We start from the raw sequence: 23,813 nt of genomic DNA, 5'->3' as shown, positions 1-23,813 counted from the left end.
AACAAATGGAACCGGCTGTTCCTCCAAAATTGCAGCTCTGGACTCCCGGACGCTAGGCTGGGCAGGGTCCTGCCAGCCATGGCCCTGGGTTTCTTCAGTCCCGTGTTCTTGCTGCTGCTGCTGCTGCTCCCAGATCACCTGCTCGCCAATCTACTGGACCTCGCTGGAGAGCTCATTGAAGTTGCAGAAGATTTCACCATCTGGCAGTTGGATGCGGCGCATGAGGTGGATCTCTACCTTAGTGTTCATGACCTGTCCTGTGATGTGGGTGACCCTGGCATACTTCCCGCCATGTTGGCCCCAGGAACTTGGGAGATGCCATTTTGTTTTTTAAATATATTTTATTGATTTTTGTTCAAAGTGGAAAAAAGAGGGGTAGAGAATTAGAAACCTCAAAGGTAGAGAAATCTCAATCAGCTGCCTCGAGCACATCTCTTACTGGGGATGTGCCCACAACCAAGGTATATGCCCTTGACCAGAATCGAACCTGTGAACCTTTAGTCCGCAGGATGGTGCTTGGTCCACTGAGCCAAAACAGTTAGGGCAGCACCTGCCATTTTGAAACAGCAAAGGTCAATCCCTCTCTTTAACCCTCTCTCTTCCTCCCCACATCCCAGGTTTTAACTTCCCCGTTAGGATAGAACAAAATGCAAGTGCAAAACATTGTAGAAGTATACGTTTTACTACACGGAGATGGATTAATTATCTTTGTGTCCTTGGTGTGTGTGTGTGTGTGTGTGTGTGTGTGTGTGTGTATGTTTTAAAATATATATTTATTGATTTCGGAGAGGAAGGGAGAGGGAGAGAATGATAGTACATCCACGATGAGAGAGGATCACCGGTCAGCTGCCTCCTGCACACCACACACTGGGGATCTAGCCTGCAACCCAGGCATGTGTCCTTGACCAGAATCGAATCCAGGAGGCTTCGTGGTCCACAGGCTTACACTCCATCCACTGAGCCAAACCGGCAAGGGCCCTTTTGCTTTTGTTGTTTAAAAAGAGATTGCAAGGGAGAGGGAGAGAAAGAGGGAGAAGCAGAGGGAGAGGGAGAGAGAGAGGTAGAGGGAGAGGGAGAGAAAGAGGAAGAGGAAATTGATTTTCCACTTGTTTATTCATGTGTCCCTTGCTTTTTAAAAATAATACAAAACTAGCAACGCGGGACTTTGTGGTTTCTACACTGAGACCCTGGGCTGTACCCTGAGGGGACTGGAAAAAAGGAAAGTGGCTTGTTACCATGGCATTCACGAGTCCAAAAACATGTGATTCTAGAGGCATAGAAAGACAATAGGCACATATACCAGTAAGGTCAAAGATGATCTCTCTCAGGGAAGATACCCAGCCTAGGGCATGACTACACACACACTATACACTGCTTTCTACTTTTAAAAGTCTTTAATTTCAGAACATCCTGGGTGATCACTTTAGGGGTCTGAGTTTGCAAGCCCAGGTCAGCTTGTGGCCCCTTTTAATCCAGAATGCAAAGATTCTTCTGTATGTACACCTTCCATTTTATCTTATGACATTCCTTTCATTTTATTAACAGATGTCTCCCACAATACATTCAATTCCAAAATAAAACAGCAACAACAACAAACAGAAAATGAATGCCCCATTGTTGTCCCTGGAGTACTCGCCTCGTTTAGGCTTTCAGAGTTCCAGGGTTTCAAGGGTCCAGGTCAACAAATAGTGTTCTGGGTACATCTACACAGTCCACAGGCACACCCAATCGCCACCCACACCCCCTTTTCACACACACACACACACACACACACACACACACAGAAAATCTCCATTCCCCCTTTCACTGCCAGTCCGCCCGCGGGGCCTTCTGGGGGGAAACCCATGTGGTGAACGCCAGGGCATAGAGGATAGTGGGTCAGGGTTAGGGTCAGATCTAGGGTCAGGGTCAGGGTAAACATAAGTGTCAGGGTCAGGTCATGGTCAGGTTTGGGTTAGGGTGATGGTGAGGGTAGTTAGGGTTAGGGATGGGGTTGTTAATTTTAGGTTTAGGGGTTCTGCACGGAGCGCTGCAGAAGGCAAGGCTGGGCCTGCTCCGGCAGTCAGCACCCAGTGGTGGGAGAGGCCCAGCATCCCCGGAGGTGCAGCCCTGGAGTTGGAGAAGGGGTGCAGCTGGATTGCCACTCCCACCCAAACCAGAGGCCCTGGGAGGCATCTCATCACTGGACTTGTAGGTTCTCTTGATTTTCTAGAAGGTTCCAACAACTCTGGGTTTAGAAAGCCTTCACTTTCTTCCACCTTCAAAGTTCCGTATGTTTACTTCCAAGACCCTCTCCTGCAGCACTGTCCCTCTCCTTCTCTTTTGACTTTGTACTGTCCTTCCGATCGTGGCTGTCTCTTGTTGAAAGGTTTTCTGGATGGTTGCTACCACCTATGTTTCCACTTCTACGACTTTTCCCACCTGAATCATCTTCTCTGCGGGCCCTTGTAAGGGGAGAATTCGTGACATGAAGTGGTAGAAAGCCCTCTGGAGAAAAGTTCTCTCCATTTGCTGACGGTCGAGGCTGTGCTCCAGCAGCATAACCTTTGTAGCGTTTTTAGTACCACTCCCTGTATTTCCTCTCCCATTCTCGGTAATGCTCTTTTACAAATGGTTCTCTAAAGTCAACACTCCTCCCATCATAAGCTTTTCTGTCATAGGGTGGTGGAACGTCTCTGTATCTCTTAAAATATTCACGTTCTGTTTCCCCTTGTGGTACAGTGCGTTTATTTGGAAACTGTCCCCTAAATGCCTGAGGTGACCTTGATCGCAAAGGATGTCGCCTATATAGTGGTGACCTTGACCTAGATTGACCATGATATCCATGAGATCTAGATCTAGGTGGTAATTTTGACTCTTGCCTCTGCCTCTTCTGGGGCATGGCAGTGATTCGAATAGGAAGGAGAGTGTGAGTGGCTAGGTGATAGAGAATGAGAACATGAGCGCCCTGAACCACTTCTTGATTTAGCGTAAACAGAAGGACTTCTGAAGTATGAGGAACCACTATGGGAATATTTAGACTTAGACTTTTCTTGTAGCTGTCGCTGCTCTCTATAGAATTCTTCCCTGGACAGAAGTGGTGCTTGTGCTGCTGGGATGGTATTTGAGTGAGGAGTCTGCACTCCTGATGATACCCAAGGTGCTGATAAATTGGCATAAGGACTCCTGGAGTATGCGAAAACACTGTAGGGATATTGATACTCTTCTTTTAGCCATCGCTGCTCTCTGTAGAATTCTTCCCTGGACAGAAGTGGTGCTTGTGTTGTTGGGATGGTATCTGAGTGAGCAGTCTGCCCTCCTGATGATACCCAAGGTGTGGATAAGTTGGCTGGCACTTCAGGTAACCCGGGGGGAAGGGAAGCTATACCCAGCAGGTGGTGACTGTCCAAGCAAAGATGGATTTCTGAGCACAGGCACCTGGTAAAATTTTTCCTCCACAAGGGAAGTTATTGCTATTGAAGAGGTTCCCTTTGAATGTTTGAAGGCGAGGGCTGTGGCCGGCAATATTTTATGATCCGAATCCCGGAAAGGCCCATCTGGTTTTTTCGAGTGGACTGATATGGAGACCGTTGCAGTTACATCGGGTACAGGCACTGGGGTAGATGAATTTCCAGGCGCAGCAGGGGCTAAGGAAGACAGATTAGAAGTGAAAGAAGGTATAGAAGGAGCAGGGTGGCCTAATTTAGACGCCAATGGAATCATCGGAGGATCTTGCTGTCTTGATATTGGAGATCTAATCAGAGGCTGTAGATTCTGCTGAAAGAGTGGTCTCCAAGGCGGTATTGGTGTTGGTGGTGGGGGTAACAGTTTCCGTCGTCCTGTAGTATAACCACCAGTTCCATTTTTGAAGTTATTAACAGCCTGTCACAAGGCTTAATTGGCAACTAAAGCATCAGGAGAGACATCATGTTGATGACACGTTGGGCATGTATGGTACTCTGATTCCGAGAGCGCTGTTCCTATACACTCATCACAGTAGCTTTCGCACAGAAGGGAATGATAGCGGCATCGGTCACGATGTCTTTGCAGATGAGACAGAGCAACTCGTCTGGAATTGGGTCGTCCTTTTCAGAGGATGAAGAGGGCTACTCTGGGAAGAAAGGTGGCTTTTCTTTCTTCCCAATTGCATATGCCTCTGCCTCTATAGTCGCTATTGCGTATGTCCCGGTGCTGGTGAGCTTTGCACCTTTCATGGTAGGAACTGTCACTTCCATCATGAAACTTCGGGGGATTCCCGTGCTCTTTTTAATCCTAGGACGAGATTCGAAGTTTTTGTCCCCATTGGTTGGGCAATTCTTAATATAATGGCCAGGTCTACCACAGCGGAAACAGGTGTAAGAGGGAGGTGGTGGACCAAGAGGTTTCTTCATGTAATTGATGGGGTCCTATGTACAGCCAGACTGACACATCATGGCTTTAATTTTATCTTTTTTTTAGAAGCATTGGCTTCAGCCAGATTGGCAGTCTTTGTAAGCTGGGCCAGAGACTTAGGTGCAGAAGAGTCGTCAGTGACTTTTGAAGTTCCCATCACTGGATCATTTCGACGTATAACGTCCGTCAGGCTTGTAGATTTCACACCTCCAATAGGAATTCTTCTAACAATGAAAGAAGGATTCTTAGGAATCAGAGCATTATCATCAGTGTACTCTTCCGCGGTCTGTGGTTGATGATCTGCAGGTCGCACTTGGCAGCCTTCAGCTTCTCTCTCCCCATAATCTGCATCTTTAGGTTGCGGAGGGAGATGTGCCGCCCATCAAAGGTGACGATGGCATAGTTAAGTGTGGAAGCGAATTTATAATGCACACAGGACATGGTGCCAAAGGACTCCTCAGGTTGGGCGAGGACACGTGGACACGTTCAGTATAGGTATACTTATGAACTGAAGAGAAAAATATGGGCATACACAGAAAACTCGCAAGACACCGAAGGGACGAAGGCCTTGGGTTGAACACCCGCTCCCCACAGCAGGGGCGTGATAACCGCAATCCAGTCCCCAAACCCAGAATCACTTAATGTGCAGGAGGGCGGGCCAGGGCGGGAGGGCCCGGGGCTCTGCCAAAGGACACGGCATCACCCAGGCCGGATCCCCCTCGCTCAAGCTCAGGTCCAGCGGGTGGTGCAGTCAGCGGCGGTGAGTCCACACCTTCCAGGTCCGAGTGACCCAGTGGTGACAGGGGTCTGTAGTGCCTCCGCACCTCCCTGGGGCCCTCTTCGTGGTTTGGTGTGACCCGGGCACCGCGAGAAGACCAGAGTCGGCGAAGAAGAAATGACATGCAGACCGCGTTCGGTGATCAGCAGCTTAGCTAGGTTCTAGCCAGGTGTCCTAGCGGCTTCTATGTCCCGGGACCGGGTCTTGGCGAGACTTCTCTCCTAAAAGCTCCTTTAGAGAACGAGGACGACGACCAAGACCACAAGCCTAGGGCTCAGAAGCTCTGCAAAGAAGGCCCTGCTCTCTTTTATAGCCCAGAGCCGGTGGGAGGAGCCAAAGCAGCCCGCTCGACCAATCAGCCGCCCCCAGAACTGATGTCACAGGTTGGGCCTCAAGTTGAGGGGAGGAGGCTTGCATTGGCGCTGCAGGACCAGGAGAGGGCGCCACAGGCCCGCCGAAGCGATTCATGGGGCTTGGGGGAGGACTTGGGAGACAGGGCAGGTGCCCAAGAAGGCCCGCAGGGCTTCGTCTCCACGCCTTACAGGACGGCATCGTCATTTTTTCTCGGTGGAAGAAGGGACAATACATACTTAGACAGGCTCCGGTGGGCCCAGGTCTGGCCAAAAGGAAACAAAGCCAGGCTTGCATCACTCAGCAGATATCTTGTTAGCGAGACCTTGTGCTCCCGTGTGTGTGTGTGTGTGTGTGTGTGTGTGTGTGTGTGTGTGTGGCGGGGGGACGCGGGAGGCGGGAAATGGGGGGGGGGTTGGAGGCGGGAGGGATAGGTGTGTGGGTGTGGGTGTGGGTGTGGGAATTTGTGTGTGCGCCCGAGCGTGTGCGACTGTGCGTGTATATCCCCAGTCACGCACAGACACTCCTTGCTTTGAACGGTCCATCGCCATCCATGAACACCCTTCAGCCCCTGCCTTCTCAAAGACAACGCCCCCTGAACATCCTTCCCGCCTCGGGTCTAGCCAGAAATGGGGAAGTCCAGTCACCTGTCCCTGCTTTCCCCACAGGAGGTTGCAGGAGGGGGCCTTGCATTGACACTTTTAGACCAGCAGAGGGCGGGACGGGCTCTTAGGCCCCTGCCCCAGTCCACCCAAATTCTGTAATCCAAAGCCAAAGATGATGTCCTGGCCTGTCCATATGATAAACACCCCGCCCACGCCCACCCCCTAGCCCCCACCCCTAACCCTCCCCCCACCCCGCTAACTCTGTGGATGGATGGTCAAGCCCCCTCCCAGAGACCAAGTCCAGGCCTGGACACCTGGGCTTGCCAAAGCCTCAAAAATTGGAAAAGCGGGGTCAACTTTTTTTTCTGAGGAGGGTATTTTGATGTTGTTGTTTTATCTGAGGGAACGAGTTATTTTGTTTGTTTGTTTGTTTGTTTTTCCCACACCATTTCGGGTGATTATGGCCAAGGTGAAAACAGCAACCAGTAAAATGAATCCTGAAAATGACTCGGCACAAAACAGGTCTTTTTCAGAGTTATTGAATACAATAAAAGTTAACGAAAAATCTTTCTAGGAGTTTTAAATCCTATTTCCAAACAGAAGAAACAACTCCATCATTGGCCCCTGGTCCCGGGCCATCCTCGCGCACACTGACTTGCTGGTGCTTTAGCTGGTGTCCATCAAGGCATCATCTTCGTCCAGCAGGGCGTCCATCTCCTCGGCTTCCTTCTGGCAGTCCAAGTCCTCGGTGTCCTTCATCGTGCCGTCAGCGTCCAGCTGGGAGTCCAACTTCTCGGTGTCCCTCATGGAGCTGTAAGCGTCCTTCTGGGTGTCCAACATTTTGGTGTCCTTCATGGCATGGTAAGCGCCCAGGTGGGAGTTCATCCTTTTGGTGTCCCTCATCGAGTTGTAAGCGTCCTTTTAGGCGTCCAACTGCTGGGTGACCCTCATCGTGCTGGAAGCGTCCTGCTTGAAGTCCAACCGCTTGGGGCCCGTAATCGAGTTGTAACCGTGCAGCTGGGCATCCAAATCCTCCGCCGAGATGTGTCGCTTTGAATGGCCGCATGTGCGCCTGCATGGACGCCAGTTACCTCCGCGGGCGAGGGCCTGAGTGCCGCCGCACCACCTCTGCGGCCGAAGCCTCCAGATCCTGTTTGTAGTGACCCAGCCTCTGTTGACACTCGGTACCGGCCTGGGATGCGTGTCTATCAGCACACGTGACCTCGCTGCTGGTTCCCAGCGCTGGGAGCCCAGTAGCCGCTGCTGGTGTGGGACCCACTAGAGAGCTGCGCCCACAACCTCCCAAGGACCAAGTACAGCCTCCAAGCTCCTCCTGGCAGGGTGCTCTGGCGCCCGCAGGACTGGGCCAATTTTCGGAGTGTGCACATCCGCGACTCGCGGCTTGCTGCAGCTTTTCCCATCGCACTCCCTGGACTCGAAGGATTCACCCCCTTCTCGCAGCGGCATCAATGAAAACCGGGAAGACGCATCACGTCTTGTTGGGGGGTGGGCGGCATTTTAATTATTTTATTTTATTTCATTTTATGTTATGTATTATGCTGTATGAAATGATTTATTAAATACCGCTGCATATACTTATTATCCCATACTAATAAAATTCTGTACAATATGTCTTGCTTGTGATTGGGTTTCATTTCTGATCATGTTAGATCATGTTTGGCATCATGGTTGTGCCACAAAGCTCAGGTGCCTGAGAGGAGAGTGGAGTCTGAAGTTCCTTGAAATGACTGTAGTTTGGGCTCCACCTCTAGGTCCCTGCCTAATCCCCCTCTCACAGTCAAGATCATCCCCACCCTAAGGGGCATTAAAAACCTTTAGGGATTCACCCTCCAAAGGTGCCCCGCCATTGTGGTCCTTCGGCAGCCTCAGTGCCCCTCTCAGAATCCCTCAGTCCCTGCCCACCCCACCCCCATCCGAGGAGCCCTCCTTCACCTGGACGACTTCAGAACATGTCCAGGACCCTACCCCTGCCCCCACCATGCCATGAGAATGAGAGATCACTGCAGCTTCTAGAGGAATGGTGCCAAGGGCTGACAGGAGTGATGAAGTTACTCATAGATCAGCCCTGTCTCCACATTCCTCAGTTCATGTAAGAAAGACACCAGATGTCAGCCAACAGTGCAGAAAGTCACCTGGACTAGAGGATTACCTTAGTAGACACAATGACATGCACACCACAGTGTGACCATGGTATTCCGTTCAGGAATGCTTTCAACCTCAGAGGGCAGAACATGATGGACCCTAGAGAGAAACCATGTGAATGTCACCTAGGAGGGAAAGGCTTTCTGCAATGATCTGGGCTTAGAAACCACAATGAAATGCACAACGGAGAGAAGCCTTATGAGTGCGGTGAGTGTGGGCAAGCCTACCGTCAGAGTTCTGTCCTTAGACAGCGTGAGGCCATCCACACAGGAGAGTAACCACATGAATGTCCCCTATGTGACAGAGCTCTCAATCAAAGATCTTACCACAGAAAAGCACGATTGAGTCCATCTGGGCAAGCAATGCTATGAATGTCACTATTCAAAGCTCTGGCCTGAATCAGCACTGGAGAATGCACACGGGACAGAAACCACATGTATGTCGCATGTGTGGGAAAGCTTTCCTTCAAAACTCTGAGCTGAAGACACGTTCCCACATAACAAACACCAGAGACAGCCCATGTGAATGCGGGTCAGTGTGGGAATACATTCAGTCAACATGCGAATCTCGTCAGACACCAGAGTCCCTACACGGGAGAAGAGCCCTAGGCATGTCGGCTATGTGGAAAATCCTCCAGTCATGGTCCTTCCCTTATAAAACATGACGGAACTCAACGAAGGAGAGGGAATCATGAAAGACCGAGACTGCTTTACACATTATTCGCTCAAGTGAAATGATGCAGGGTAAAATCAGGTGAAACCTTTTATTCATCAAACAACACTGGTCATGTACGGAATCATTCACGGTGTAAAAACCACTGTGTCTGAAAGGGAGGCATTCGCCAATCACTTCTTACACAACCTAAAATATCCCACACCAAGGATACAGCAATCCCAAATGGAAACACACATACTTAGTTGTTTTTATATTAGAAAATATGAGGGCATGTGTGCTGTGTGCTGTGTGCTCTGTGTGTGTGTGTGTGTGTGTGTGTGTGTGTGTGTGTGTTTGTGCATCTGCCTGTGTGAACGCTTGTAAAGAGCCCTTCAAAACACAGCTCAGCAAGTAATGAAATGTCTGTGGAAAAGAAAGTTGTTTATAGAACTGTGACATCCATTGCGGGAAGCTAGGGTGATCTGGCAACTTTGAATGTAGAATTTTGTAAGAAATTCATCTTTCAGAACAGCAATGCTTGCAGATACTTGAACAACAAAATGTGTTGCGAAAGAAGCAAAGTGTTGGTGTGTTAGTTTTCCTTATGCGGTTTTGAACACATACATTCAGGTTCACACAGCCCTTTCCCCAATGGCTGCTTGGAAAGATGGCAGCACCCTCTGTCTATGTTTTCTTCAACACAATCCAGTGATGACGCAGCCAAGATCTTCTACCTCAGGTGCTAGATGCCACTGCAGAGCACGACCCTGCTCAGGCAAGGTCATCCGGGCATATCAAGGGCTCTCACGGGAAAATCTTGGTGGGACATCATTCTATGTCTGTGCTATGTGGGGCCAGGAGACAGAGTTCTAGACACTTTTTTTTTTTTTTGGTTCGTTACACACCCTGTTTTTCTTTTAGACATCATGGAGCAGGGGGCCTCCAGTCCCAATTTACAAACCAAGGAATCGGTTGGGTTATCCCTTGTGGACGTCAAGGCCGTCAACTTCTGTGGAGACCAACGTGCTCCCAGGAAGCAGAAATCATGTCCAGTTAGGGGAGAAGCCACCCTGACACGGGAAGAGGCGGTTCAGATGGCGAGCTGAATCTAGCAAGGAGATCTCACAGTGTGGTTTCCTTTGGCCTTCCATCAGGCAGGTCATCGTCTCTCACATGGATTCTAATCAAAGCCCCCTCGGGAACAGCACACTCCCGAGTCCTCTTGAGGGCAGGGCCACGGCTGTGTGGCCACCTATGTCTGCCAGGCCCTAGGACAGGCACGTGGTGCGGGCAGCTGCTCGGTCAAAGGACTAACCAATGATTGCGGCTCCCTGATGGCCCCGCCGGCCCCACCCCCACCCCACCCCACCCCACCCCGCCCCTACGCACCGGCGCGCGATAAAGCAGGCATGCACGCACGCACGCACGCACGCACGCACGCACACACCTGCACAAGGGGCGGGGCCTGAGGGCAGCGCTGCCTCGAGCCCCATTGGTTGGGACAGCTGGGTGGCGAGTGGCTCCCAGGTATTTAAGGCGACACTCGCAGGGCTGTTTGCCAGAGCTTCAAGCGCAGAGGGCCCAGGAGCACCCAGGATGCAAGACCCCGGGTTTCCCACCGGCTCCCGGTTGTCCCCAAGCCCCCCGAGGAAGAGGACGCGGCTGTGGCGCCAGCGGCGGCCTCGCACGGTGTTCAGCGCACAACAGCTGCGGGTTCTGGAGGGATTCTTTGAGGGGAAACCCTACGGGACCTATGAGGAATGCGAGACCCTGGCGGCCAGGCTGAACCTGCAGGACTCCCAAGTGAGGGTGTGGCTCAAGAACCGCAGGGCCAAAGAGCAAAGGTTGCAGCGACTGCGCAAGCAGCAAGGCCAGGGAGCCCAGGCTGCTCCCCAGCAACTGGCAGTCTGCGCCCCTCAGCCCGCGCCTGTGCCCTCGCCTGCAGGCCCTGCGTCCCACGAGGGCCCTCTGCTCCCTGCCAGCCCTGTGCTGCCCACCATTCCTGTGCGCCCTGAGGAGCCAGTGTTCCCCGCTGGCCCTGTGTTCCCAGCCGGCACCATGCTCCCCGCAGGCCCTGGGCTCCCCGCTGGCCCCGTGTTCCCGGCCGGTCCTGTGCTCCCCGCGGGTCCTGTGTTCCCAACCGGCCCTGTGCTCCCTGCAGGCCCTGGGCTCCCCGCTGGCCCTGTGTTCCCGGCCGGTCCTGTGCTCCCGGCGGGTCCTGTGTTCCCAGCCGGCCCTGTGCTCGCTGCAGGCCCTGGGCTCCCGGCTGGCCCTGTTTTCCCAGCTGGTTCTGTGCTCCCGGCGGGTCCTTTGCTCCCGGCCGGCTTTGTGCTCCTCGCTGGCCCTGTGCTCCCCACCAGCCCTGCACTCCCTGCCACCTCCGTACACCAAGGGGGCTTTGGTTTCGGCAGCCTACCTCCGCGCAGGCCCTTGCATGTCTTCCCGGCAGCAGATCCCAGCGCCTCCAGCTACAGCCAGGCCTGCTCCGACCCTGCGCAAGGCGTCCAGGGCACGGTCACCGCTGCACCCGCTCCAGCTCCAGCTCCAGCTCCAGCTCCAGCTGCAGCCCCAGATCCAGACCCAGCTCCAACTCCAGATGCAGCTCCAGATCTAGATCCAACTCCTTCTTCAGCTCCAGCTCCAACTCCAGCTCTAGATCCAGCTCCAAGTCCAGCTCCAAGTCCAACTCCAAGTCCAACTCGAGCTCCATCCGTGGCCACACTCTCGCCTCAGGGCCCCGACAACGCCAGGAATTTCTCTTCAGTCCCTGATTTCACAGACCTGCTCTCAGCCGATTGCTTCTTGGAGGAGCCCTTCTCCTCCCGCAGGCCCTGGTACGACTTTGTGGGTGACAGCGACGTGGACCTCTTCCAGTTACTGGATCTCCCAGGGAGTGTGTCCCCGCCAAGTCCTGCAGATGCCGCGGGACCAGAGGGGACCAGGGTGTGCGCCCACGCGGGTTCGAGGAGCGCCAGTCAGTGCGTCTCCGCCGCCAGTTGCTCGCCTGCAGAGTCGGCGAACCTCTAAGCATCCACCCTGGGGAGGTGGCCTGGGCTCTGCACCCCGCCCCGCTCCCGCCAACACCCTTCGGTGGCCACTGCGCATGCGCGTGGCGGCGGGCGGGCCTGGGCTGCTGCGTCCCTGGTCCAGGCCGAGCCCACTAGGGCGCACGTGACCTCGCTGCGGGTTCACAGCGCTGGGAGCGCAATAGCTGCTGCTGGTGCGGGACCCACTGGAGAGCTGCTGCCCACAACCTTCCCAAGGACCCAGGCCAGCCTCCACGCTCCTCCTGGCAGCGTGCTCTGGCGCCCGCAGGGCTGGGCGAACTTTCAGAGTGTGCCCATCTGCGACTCGCGGCTTCCTGGTGCTTTTCCCAGCGCATTCCCTGGACTCGGAGGATTCACCCCCTTCTCGCGGCGGCATCACTGAACACCGGGAAGACGCATCACGTCTCGTTGGGGAGGGGGGTGGTTATTTTACTTATTTTATTTTATGTACTATGCTGTATGAAATGATTTATTAAATTCCGCTGCATATACTTTTTATCCCATACTAATAAAATTCTGCACAATATGTCGTGCTTGTGATTGGGTGTCATTTCTGATCATGTCAGATCATGTTTGGCATCATGGTTGTGCCACAAAGCTCAGGTCCCCGAGAGGAGAGTGGAGTCTGATGTTCCTTGAAATGACTGTAGTTTGGGCTCCACCTGTAGGTTCCTGCCTAATCCCTCTCTCACAGGCAAGGCCATCCCCACCCTAAGGGGCACTAAAAGCCCTTAGGAACTCACCCTCCAAAGGTGCCCCTCCCTTGTGGTCCTTCGGCAGCCTCAGTGCCCCTCTCAGAATCCCTCAGTCCATGCCCAAACCCGACCCCACCCGAGGAGCCCGCCCTGACCTGGACGACTTCAGAACATGTCCAGAACCCTACCCCTGCCCCCGCCATGCCGTGAGAATTCGAGCTCTCCACAGCTCCTAGAAGAAGGGTGCCAAGGGCTGATAGGAGTGATGAAGTTACTCATAGATCAGCCGGGTCTCCACATTCCTCAGTTCACGTAAGAAAGAAACCAGATGTCAGCCAACAGTGCGGAAAGTCACCTGGACTAGAGGAATGCCCCGGTAGACACAATGACATGCACACCACAGTGTGACCGTGGGATGCCCTTCAGGAATGTTTTCAAACTCAGAAGGCAGAACGTGACGCACCCTAGAGAGAAACCATGTGAATGTCATCTACGAGGGAAAGGCTTTCTGCGACGATCTGGGCTTAGAAACAACAATGCGATGCACAATGGAGAGAAGCCTTATGAGTGCGCTGAGTGTGGGAAAGCCTTCAGTCAGAGTTCTTTCCTTCGACAGCATGAGGCCATCCACACAGGAGATTAACCACATGAATGTCCCCTATGTGACAGAGCTCTCAATCAAAGATCTCACCCCAGATAAGCAGGATTGAGTCCATCCTGGCAAGCAATGCTATGAATGCCACTAGTCAAAGCTCTGGCCTGGACCAGCACCGGAGAATGCACACGGGGCACAAACCACATGCATGTCCCATGAGTGGGAAGGCTTTCCGTCCAAAGTCTGAGCTGACGACACGTTCCCACGTAACACACAGCAGAGAGAATCCATGCGAATGCCGTCAGTGTGGGACCGCCTTCAGTCAACATGCGAATCTCATCAGACACCAGAGTTCCTACACGGGAGAAGAGCCCTAGGCATGTCGGCTATGTGGAAAATCCACCAGTCATGGTCCTTCCCTTAGAAAACATGACGGAACTCAATGAAGGAGAGGGAATCATGAAAGACCGAGACTGCTTTACACATTATTCGCTCAAGTGAAATGATGCAGGGTAAAATCAGGTGAAACCTTTTATTCATCAAACAACACTGGTCATGTACGGAATCATTCACGGTGTAAAAACCACTGTGTCTGAAAGGGAGGCATTCGCCAATCACTTCTTACACAACCTAAAATATCCCACACCAAGGATACCGCAATCCCAAATGGAAACACACATACTTAGTTGTTTTTATATTAGAAAATATGAGGGCATGTGTGCTGTGTGCTGTGTGCTCTGTGTGTGTGTGTGTGTGTGTGTGTGTGTGTGTGTGTGTGTGTTTGTGCATCTGCCTGTGTGAACGCTTGTAAAGAGCCCTTCAACACACAGCTCAGCAAGTAATGAAATGTCTGTGGAAAAGAAAGTTGATTATAGAACTGTGACATCCATTGCGGGAAGCTAGGGTGATCTGGCAACTTTGAATGTAGAATTTTGTAAGAAATTCATCTTTCAGAACAGCAATGCTTGCAGATACTTGAACAACAAAATGTGTTGCGAAAGAAGCAAAGTGTTGGTGTGTTAGTTTTCCTTATGCGGTTTTGAACACATACATTCAGGTTCACACAGCCCTTTCCCCAATGGCTGCTTGGAAAGATGGCAGCTCCCTCTGTCTATGTTTTCTTCAACACAATCCAGTGATGACGCAGCCAAGATCTTCTACCTCAGGTGCTAGATGCCACTGCAGAGCACGACCCTGCTCAGGCAAGGTCATCCGGGCATATCAAGGGCTCTCACGGGAAAATCTTGGTGGGACATCATTCTATGTCTGTGCTATGTGGGGCCAGGAGACAGAGTTCTAGACACTTTTTTTTTTTTTTTTTTTTGGTTCGTTACACACCCTGTTTTTCTTTTAGACATCATGGAGCAGGGGGCCTCCAGTCCCAATTTACAAACCAAGGAATCGGTTGGGTTATCCCTTGTGGACGTCAAGGCCGTCAACTTCTGTGGAGACCAACGTGCTCCCAGGAAGCAGAAATCATGTCCAGTTAGGGGAGAAGCCACCCTGACACGGGAAGAGGCGGTTCAGATGGCGAGCTGAATCTAGCAAGGAGATCTCACAGTGTGGTTTCCTTTGGCCTTCCATCAGGCAGGTCATCGTCTCTCACATGGATTCTAATCAAAGCCCCCCTCGGGAACAGCACACTCCCGAGTCCTCTTGAGGGCAGGGCCACGGCTGTGTGGCCACCTATGTCTGCCAGGCCCTAGGACAGGCACGTGGTGCGGGCAGCTGCTCGGTCAAAGGACTAACCAATGATTGCGGCTCCCTGATGGCCCCGCCGGCCCCACCCCCACCCCACCCCACCCCACCCCGCCCCTACGCACCGGCGCGCGAAAAAGCAGGCATGCACGCACGCACGCACGCACGCACGCACACACCTGCACAAGGGGCGGGGCCTGAGGGCAGCGCTGCCTCGAGCCCCATTGGTTGGGACAGCTGGGTGGCGAGTGGCTCCCAGGTATTTAAGGCGACACTCGCAGGGGTGTTTGCCAGAGCTTCAAGCGCAGAGGGCCCAGGAGCACCCAGGATGCAAGACCCCGGGTTTCCCACCGGCTCCCGGTTGTCCCCAAGCCCCCCGAGGAAGAGGACGCGGCTGTGGCGCCAGCGGCGGCCTCGCACGGTGTTCAGTGCACAACAGCTGCGGGTTCTGGAGGGATTCTTTGAGGGGAAACCCTACGGGACCTATGAGGAACGCGAGACCCTGGCGGCCAGGCTGAACCTGCAGGACTCCCAAGTGAGGGTGTGGCTCAAGAACCGCAGGGCCAAAGAGCAAAGGTTGCAGCGACTGCGCAAGCAGCAAGGCCAGGGAGCCCAGGCTGCTCCCCAGCAACTGGCAGTCTGCGCCCCTCAGCCCGCGCCTGTGCCCTCGCCTGCAGGCCCTGCGTCCCACGAGGGCCCTCTGCTCCCTGCCAGCCCTGTGCTGCCCACCATTCCTGTGCGCCCTGAGGAGCCAGTGTTCCCCGCTGGCCCTGTGTTCCCAGCCGGCACCATGCTCCCCGCAGGCCCTGGGCTCCCCGCTGGCCCCGTGTTCCCGGCCGGTCCTGTGCTCCCCGCGGGTCCTGTGTTCCCAGCCGGCCCTGTGCTCCCCGCAGGCCCCGGGCTCCCCGCTGGCCCTGTGTTCCCGGCCGGTCCTGTGCTCCCGGCGGGTCCTGTGTTCCCAGCCGGCCCTGTGCTCGCTGCAGGCCCTGGGCTCCCCGCTGGCCCTGTTTTCCCAGCTGGTTCTGTGCTCCCGGCGGGTCCTTTGCTCCCGGCCGGCTTTGTGCTCCTCGCTGGCCCTGTGCTCCCCACCAGCCCTGCACTCCCTGCCACCTCCGTACACCAAGGGGGCCTTGGTTTCGGCAGCCTACCTCCGCGCAGTCCCTTGCATGTCTTCCCAGCAGCAGATCCCAGCGCCTCCAGCTACAGCCAGGCCTGCTCCGACCCTGCGCAAGGCGTCCAGGGCACGGTCACCGCTGCACCCGCTCCAGCTCCAGCTCCAGCTCCAGCTCCAGCTGCAGCCCCAGATCCAGACCCAGCTCCAACTCCAGATGCAGCTCCAGATCTAGATCCAACTCCTTCTTCAGCTCCAGCTCCAACTCCAGCTCTAGATCCAGCTCCAAGTCCAGCTCCAAGTCCAACTCCAAGTCCAACTCGAGCTCCATCCGTGGCCACACTCTCGCCTCAGGGCCCCGACAACGCCAGGAATTTCTCTTCAGTCCCTGATTTCACAGACCTGCTCTCAGCCGATTGCTTCTTGGAGGAGCCCTTCTCCTCCCGCAGGCCCTGGTACGACTTTGTGGGTGACAGCGACGTGGACCTCTTCCAGTTACTGGATCTCCCAGGGAGTGTGTCCCCGCCAAGTCCTGCAGATGCCGCGGGACCAGAGGGGACCAGGGTGTGCGCCCACGCGGGTTCGAGGAGCGCCAGTCAGTGCGTCTCCGCCGCCAGTTGCTCGCCTGCAGAGTCGGCGAACCTCTAAGCATCCACCCTGGGGAGGTGGCCTGGGCTCTGCACCCCGCCCCGCTCCCGCCAACACCCTTCGGTGGCCACTGCGCATGCGCGTGGCGGCGGGCGGGCCTGGGCTGCTGCGTCCCTGGTCCAGGCCGAGCCCACTAGGGCGCACGTGACCTCGCTGCGGGTTCACAGCGCTGGGAGCGCAATAGCTGCTGCTGGTGCGGGACCCACTGGAGAGCTGCTGCCCACAACCTTCCCAAGGACCCAGGCCAGCCTCCACGCTCCTCCTGGCAGCGTGCTCTGGCGCCCGCAGGGCTGGGCGAACTTTCAGAGTGTGCCCATCTGCGACTCGCGGCTTCCTGGTGCTTTTCCCAGCGCATTCCCTGGACTCGGAGGATTCACCCCCTTCTCGCGGCGGCATCACTGAACACCGGGAAGACGCATCACGTCTCGTTGGGGAGGGGGGTGGTTATTTTACTTATTTTATTTTATGTACTATGCTGTATGAAATGATTTATTAAATTCCGCTGCATATACTTTTTATCCCATACTAATAAAATTCTGCACAATATGTCGTGCTTGTGATTGGGTGTCATTTCTGATCATGTCAGATCATGTTTGGCATCATGGTTGTGCCACAAAGCTCAGGTCCCCGAGAGGAGAGTGGAGTCTGATGTTCCTTGAAATGACTGTAGTTTGGGCTCCACCTGTAGGTTCCTGCCTAATCCCTCTCTCACAGGCAAGGCCATCCCCACCCTAAGGGGCACTAAAAGCCCTTAGGAACTCACCCTCCAAAGGTGCCCCTCCCTTGTGGTCCTTCGGCAGCCTCAGTGCCCCTCTCAGAATCCCTCAGTCCATGCCCAAACCCGACCCCACCCGAGGAGCCCGCCCTGACCTGGACGACTTCAGAACATGTCCAGAACCCTACCCCTGCCCCCGCCATGCCGTGAGAATTCGAGCTCTCCACAGCTCCTAGAAGAAGGGTGCCAAGGGCTGATAGGAGTGATGAAGTTACTCATAGATCAGCCGGGTCTCCACATTCCTCAGTTCACGTAAGAAAGAAACCAGATGTCAGCCAACAGTGCGGAAAGTCACCTGGACTAGAGGAATGCCCCGGTAGACACAATGACATGCACACCACAGTGTGACCGTGGGATGCCCTTCAGGAATGTTTTCAAACTCAGAAGGCAGAACGTGACGCACCCTAGAGAGAAACCATGTGAATGTCATCTACGAGGGAAAGGCTTTCTGCGACGATCTGGGCTTAGAAACAACAATGCGATGCACAATGGAGAGAAGCCTTATGAGTGCGCTGAGTGTGGGAAAGCCTTCAGTCAGAGTTCTTTCCTTCGACAGCATGAGGCCATCCACACAGGAGATTAACCACATGAATGTCCCCTATGTGACAGAGCTCTCAATCAAAGATCTCACCCCAGAAAAGCAGGATTGAGTCCATCCTGGCAAGCAATGCTATGAATGCCACTAGTCAAAGCTCTGGCCTGGACCAGCACCGGAGAATGCACACGGGGCACAAACCACATGCATGTCCCATGAGTGGGAAGGCTTTCCGTCCAAAGTCTGAGCTGACGACACGTTCCCACGTAACACACAGCAGAGAGAATCCATGCGAATGCCGTCAGTGTGGGACCGCCTTCAGTCAACATGCGAATCTCATCAGACACCAGAGTTCCTACACGGGAGAAGAGCCCTAGGCATGTCGGCTATGTGGAAAATCCACCAGTCATGGTCCTTCCCTTAGAAAACATGACGGAACTCAATGAAGGAGAGGGAATCATGAAAGACCGAGACTGCTTTACACATTATTCGCTCAAGTGAAATGATGCAGGGTAAAATCAGGTGAAACCTTTTATTCATCAAACAACACTGGTCATGTACGGAATCATTCACGGTGTAAAAACCACTGTGTCTGAAAGGGAGGCATTCGCCAATCACTTCTTACACAACCTAAAATATCCCACACCAAGGATACCGCAATCCCAAATGGAAACACACATACTTAGTTGTTTTTATATTAGAAAATATGAGGGCATGTGTGCTGTGTGCTGTGTGCTCTGTGTGTGTGTGTGTGTGTGTGTGTGTTTGTGCATCTGCCTGTGTGAACGCTTGTAAAGAGCCCTTCAACACACAGCTCAGCAAGTAATGAAATGTCTGTGGAAAAGAAAGTTGATTATAGAACTGTGACATCCATTGCGGGAAGCTAGGGTGATCTGGCAACTTTGAATGTAGAATTTTGTAAGAAATTCATCTTTCAGAACAGCAATGCTTGCAGATACTTGAACAACAAAATGTGTTGCGAAAGAAGCAAAGTGTTGGTGTGTTAGTTTTCCTTATGCGGTTTTGAACACATACGTTCAGGTTCACACAGCCCTTTCCCCAATGGCTGCTTGGAAAGATGGCAGCTCCCTCTGTCTATGTTTTCTTCAACACAATCCAGTGATGACGCAGCCAAGATCTTCTACCTCAGGTGCTAGATGCCACTGCAGAGCACGACCCTGCTCAGGCAAGGTCATCCGGGCATATCAAGGGCTCTCACGGGAAAATCTTGGTGGGACATCATTCTATGTCTGTGCTATGTGGGGCCAGGAGACAGAGTTCTAGACACTTTTTTTTTTTTTTTTTTGGTTCGTTACACACCCTGTTTTTCTTTTAGACATCATGGAGCAGGGGGCCTCCAGTCCCAATTTACAAACCAAGGAATCGGTTGGGTTATCCCTTGTGGACGTCAAGGCCGTCAACTTCTGTGGAGACCAACGTGCTCCCAGGAAGCAGAAATCATGTCCAGTTAGGGGAGAAGCCACCCTGACACGGGAAGAGGCGGTTCAGATGGCGAGCTGAATCTAGCAAGGAGATCTCACAGTGTGGTTTCCTTTGGCCTTCCATCAGGCAGGTCATCGTCTCTCACATGGATTCTAATCAAAGCCCCCTCGGGAACAGCACACTCCCGAGTCCTCTTGAGGGCAGGGCCACGGCTGTGTGGCCACCTATGTCTGCCAGGCCCTAGGACAGGCACGTGGTGCGGGCAGCTGCTCGGTCAAAGGACTAACCAATGATTGCGGCTCCCTGATGGCCCCGCCGGCCCCACCCCCACCCCACCCCACCCCACCCCGCCCCTACGCACCGGCGCGCGAAAAAGCAGGCATGCACGCACGCACGCACGCACGCACGCACACACCTGCACAAGGGGCGGGGCCTGAGGGCAGCGCTGCCTCGAGCCCCATTGGTTGGGACAGCTGGGTGGCGAGTGGCTCCCAGGTATTTAAGGCGACACTCGCAGGGCTGTTTGCCAGAGCTTCAAGCGCAGAGGGCCCAGGAGCACCCAGGATGCAAGACCCCGGGTTTCCCACCGGCTCCCGGTTGTCCCCAAGCCCCCCGAGGAAGAGGACGCGGCTGTGGCGCCAGCGGCGGCCTCGCACGGTGTTCAGTGCACAACAGCTGCGGGTTCTGGAGGGATTCTTTGAGGGGAAACCCTACGGGACCTATGAGGAACGCGAGACCCTGGCGGCCAGGCTGAACCTGCAGGACTCCCAAGTGAGGGTGTGGCTCAAGAACCGCAGGGCCAAAGAGCAAAGGTTGCAGCGACTGCGCAAGCAGCAAGGCCAGGGAGCCCAGGCTGCTCCCCAGCAACTGGCAGTCTGCGCCCCTCAGCCCGCGCCTGTGCCCTCGCCTGCAGGCCCTGCGTCCCACGAGGGCCCTCTGCTCCCTGCCAGCCCTGTGCTGCCCACCATTCCTGTGCGCCCTGAGGAGCCAGTGTTCCCCGCTGGCCCTGTGTTCCCAGCCGGCACCATGCTCCCCGCAGGCCCTGGGCTCCCCGCTGGCCCCGTGTTCCCGGCCGGTCCTGTGCTCCCCGCGGGTCCTGTGTTCCCAGCCGGCCCTGTGCTCCCCGCAGGCCCCGGGCTCCCCGCTGGCCCTGTGTTCCCGGCCGGTCCTGTGCTCCCGGCGGGTCCTGTGTTCCCAGCCGGCCCTGTGCTCGCTGCAGGCCCTGGGCTCCCCGCTGGCCCTGTTTTCCCAGCTGGTTCTGTGCTCCCGGCGGGTCCTTTGCTCCCGGCCGGCTTTGTGCTCCTCGCTGGCCCTGTGCTCCCCACCAGCCCTGCACTCCCTGCCACCTCCGTACACCAAGGGGGCCTTGGTTTCGGCAGCCTACCTCCGCGCAGTCCCTTGCATGTCTTCCCAGCAGCAGATCCCAGCGCCTCCAGCTACAGCCAGGCCTGCTCCGACCCTGCGCAAGGCGTCCAGGGCACGGTCACCGCTGCACCCGCTCCAGCTCCAGCTCCAGCTCCAGCTCCAGCTGCAGCCCCAGATCCAGACCCAGCTCCAACTCCAGATGCAGCTCCAGATCTAGATCCAACTCCTTCTTCAGCTCCAGCTCCAACTCCAGCTCTAGATCCAGCTCCAAGTCCAGCTCCAAGTCCAACTCCAAGTCCAACTCGAGCTCCATCCGTGGCCACACTCTCGCCTCAGGGCCCCGACAACGCCAGGAATTTCTCTTCAGTCCCTGATTTCACAGACCTGCTCTCAGCCGATTGCTTCTTGGAGGAGCCCTTCTCCTCCCGCAGGCCCTGGTACGACTTTGTGGGTGACAGCGACGTGGACCTCTTCCAGTTACTGGATCTCCCAGGGAGTGTGTCCCCGCCAAGTCCTGCAGATGCCGCGGGACCAGAGGGGACCAGGGTGTGCGCCCACGCGGGTTCGAGGAGCGCCAGTCAGTGCGTCTCCGCCGCCAGTTGCTCGCCTGCAGAGTCGGCGAACCTCTAAGCATCCACCCTGGGGAGGTGGCCTGGGCTCTGCACCCCGCCCCGCTCCCGCCAACACCCTTCGGTGGCCACTGCGCATGCGCGTGGCGGCGGGCGGGCCTGGGCTGCTGCGTCCCTGGTCCAGGCCGAGCCCATTAGGGCGCACGTGACCTCGCTGCGGGTTCACAGCGCTGGGAGCGCAATAGCTGCTGCTGGTGCGGGACCCACTGGAGAGCTGCTGCCCACAACCTTCCCAAGGACCCAGGCCAGCCTCCACGCTCCTCCTGGCAGCGTGCTCTGGCGCCCGCAGGGCTGGGCGAACTTTCAGAGTGTGCCCATCTGCGACTCGCGGCTTCCTGGTGCTTTTCCCAGCGCATTCCCTGGACTCGGAGGATTCACCCCCTTCTCGCGGCGGCATCACTGAACACCGGGAAGACGCATCACGTCTCGTTGGGGAGGGGGGTGGTTATTTTACTTATTTTATTTTATGTACTATGCTGTATGAAATGATTTATTAAATTCCGCTGCATATACTTTTTATCCCATACTAATAAAATTCTGCACAATATGTCGTGCTTGTGATTGGGTGTCATTTCTGATCATGTCAGATCATGTTTGGCATCATGGTTGTGCCACAAAGCTCAGGTCCCCGAGAGGAGAGTGGAGTCTGATGTTCCTTGAAATGACTGTAGTTTGGGCTCCACCTGTAGGTTCCTGCCTAATCCCTCTCTCACAGGCAAGGCCATCCCCACCCTAAGGGGCACTAAAAGCCCTTAGGAACTCACCCTCCAAAGGTGCCCCTCCCTTGTGGTCCTTCGGCAGCCTCAGTGCCCCTCTCAGAATCCCTCAGTCCATGCCCAAACCCGACCCCACCCGAGGAGCCCGCCCTGACCTGGACGACTTCAGAACATGTCCAGAACCCTACCCCTGCCCCCGCCATGCCGTGAGAATTCGAGCTCTCCACAGCTCCTAGAAGAAGGGTGCCAAGGGCTGATAGGAGTGATGAAGTTACTCATAGATCAGCCGGGTCTCCACATTCCTCAGTTCACGTAAGAAAGAAACCAGATGTCAGCCAACAGTGCGGAAAGTCACCTGGACTAGAGGAATGCCCCGGTAGACACAATGACATGCACACCACAGTGTGACCGTGGGATGCCCTTCAGGAATGTTTTCAAACTCAGAAGGCAGAACGTGACGCACCCTAGAGAGAAACCATGTGAATGTCATCTACGAGGGAAAGGCTTTCTGCGACGATCTGGGCTTAGAAACAACAATGCGATGCACAATGGAGAGAAGCCTTATGAGTGCGCTGAGTGTGGGAAAGCCTTCAGTCAGAGTTCTTTCCTTCGACAGCATGAGGCCATCCACACAGGAGATTAACCACATGAATGTCCCCTATGTGACAGAGCTCTCAATCAAAGATCTCACCCCAGAAAAGCAGGATTGAGTCCATCCTGGCAAGCAATGCTATGAATGCCACTAGTCAAAGCTCTGGCCTGGACCAGCACCGGAGAATGCACACGGGGCACAAACCACATGCATGTCCCATGAGTGGGAAGGCTTTCCGTCCAAAGTCTGAGCTGACGACACGTTCCCACGTAACACACAGCAGAGAGAATCCATGCGAATGCCGTCAGTGTGGGACCGCCTTCAGTCAACATGCGAATCTCATCAGACACCAGAGTTCCTACACGGGAGAAGAGCCCTAGGCATGTCGGCTATGTGGAAAATCCTCCAGTCATGGTCCTTCCCTTAGAAAACATGACGGAACTCAATGAAGGAGAGGGAATCATGAAAGACCGAGACTGCTTTACACATTATTCGCTCAAGTGAAATGATGCAGGGTAAAATCAGGTGAAACCTTTTATTCATCAAACAACACTGGTCATGTACGGAATCATTCACGGTGTAAAAACCACTGTGTCTGAAAGGGAGGCATTCGCCAATCACTTCTTACACAACCTAAAATATCCCACACCAAGGATACCGCAATCCCAAATGGAAACACACATACTTAGTTGTTTTTATATTAGAAAATATGAGGGCATGTGTGCTGTGTGCTGTGTGCTCTGTGTGTGTGTGTGTGTGTGTGTGTGTTTGTGCATCTGCCTGTGTGAACGCTTGTAAAGAGCCCTTCAACACACAGCTCAGCAAGTAATGAAATGTCTGTGGAAAAGAAAGTTGATTATAGAACTGTGACATCCATTGCGGGAAGCTAGGGTGATCTGGCAACTTTGAATGTAGAATTTTGTAAGAAATTCATCTTTCAGAACAGCAATGCTTGCAGATACTTGAACAACAAAATGTGTTGCGAAAGAAGCAAAGTGTTGGTGTGTTAGTTTTCCTTATGCGGTTTTGAACACATACGTTC

The 23,813-nt window shown here is 54.4% G+C and overlaps 1 protein-coding gene across 1 annotated transcript in view; it reads left to right on the top strand.

Moving 5' to 3' along the window:
• Window positions 1–8,444: 8,444 nt before the first annotated feature.
• Window positions 8,445–23,813, top strand: part of LOC138998983 (proline-rich protein 23C-like) — a 184,067-nt gene continuing 168,698 nt past the window's right edge. The window contains exon 1 of the mRNA XM_070401000.1: window positions 8,445–8,475. Coding sequence (XP_070257101.1) covers window positions 8,445–8,475 — 31 coding nt within the window. The remainder of the gene's footprint in view (window positions 8,476–23,813) is intronic.

This window comes from Myotis yumanensis, unplaced genomic scaffold (assembly GCF_028538775.1).
Source record: "Myotis yumanensis isolate MYYU_CA2020_CCGP unplaced genomic scaffold, mMyoYum1.0.hap1 SCAF_21, whole genome shotgun sequence".
NCBI classification, from domain to species: Eukaryota; Metazoa; Chordata; class Mammalia; order Chiroptera; family Vespertilionidae; genus Myotis; species Myotis yumanensis.
Note: the sequence above shows the minus strand (reverse complement) of the source record. Positions and strands in the feature narration are given on the sequence as shown.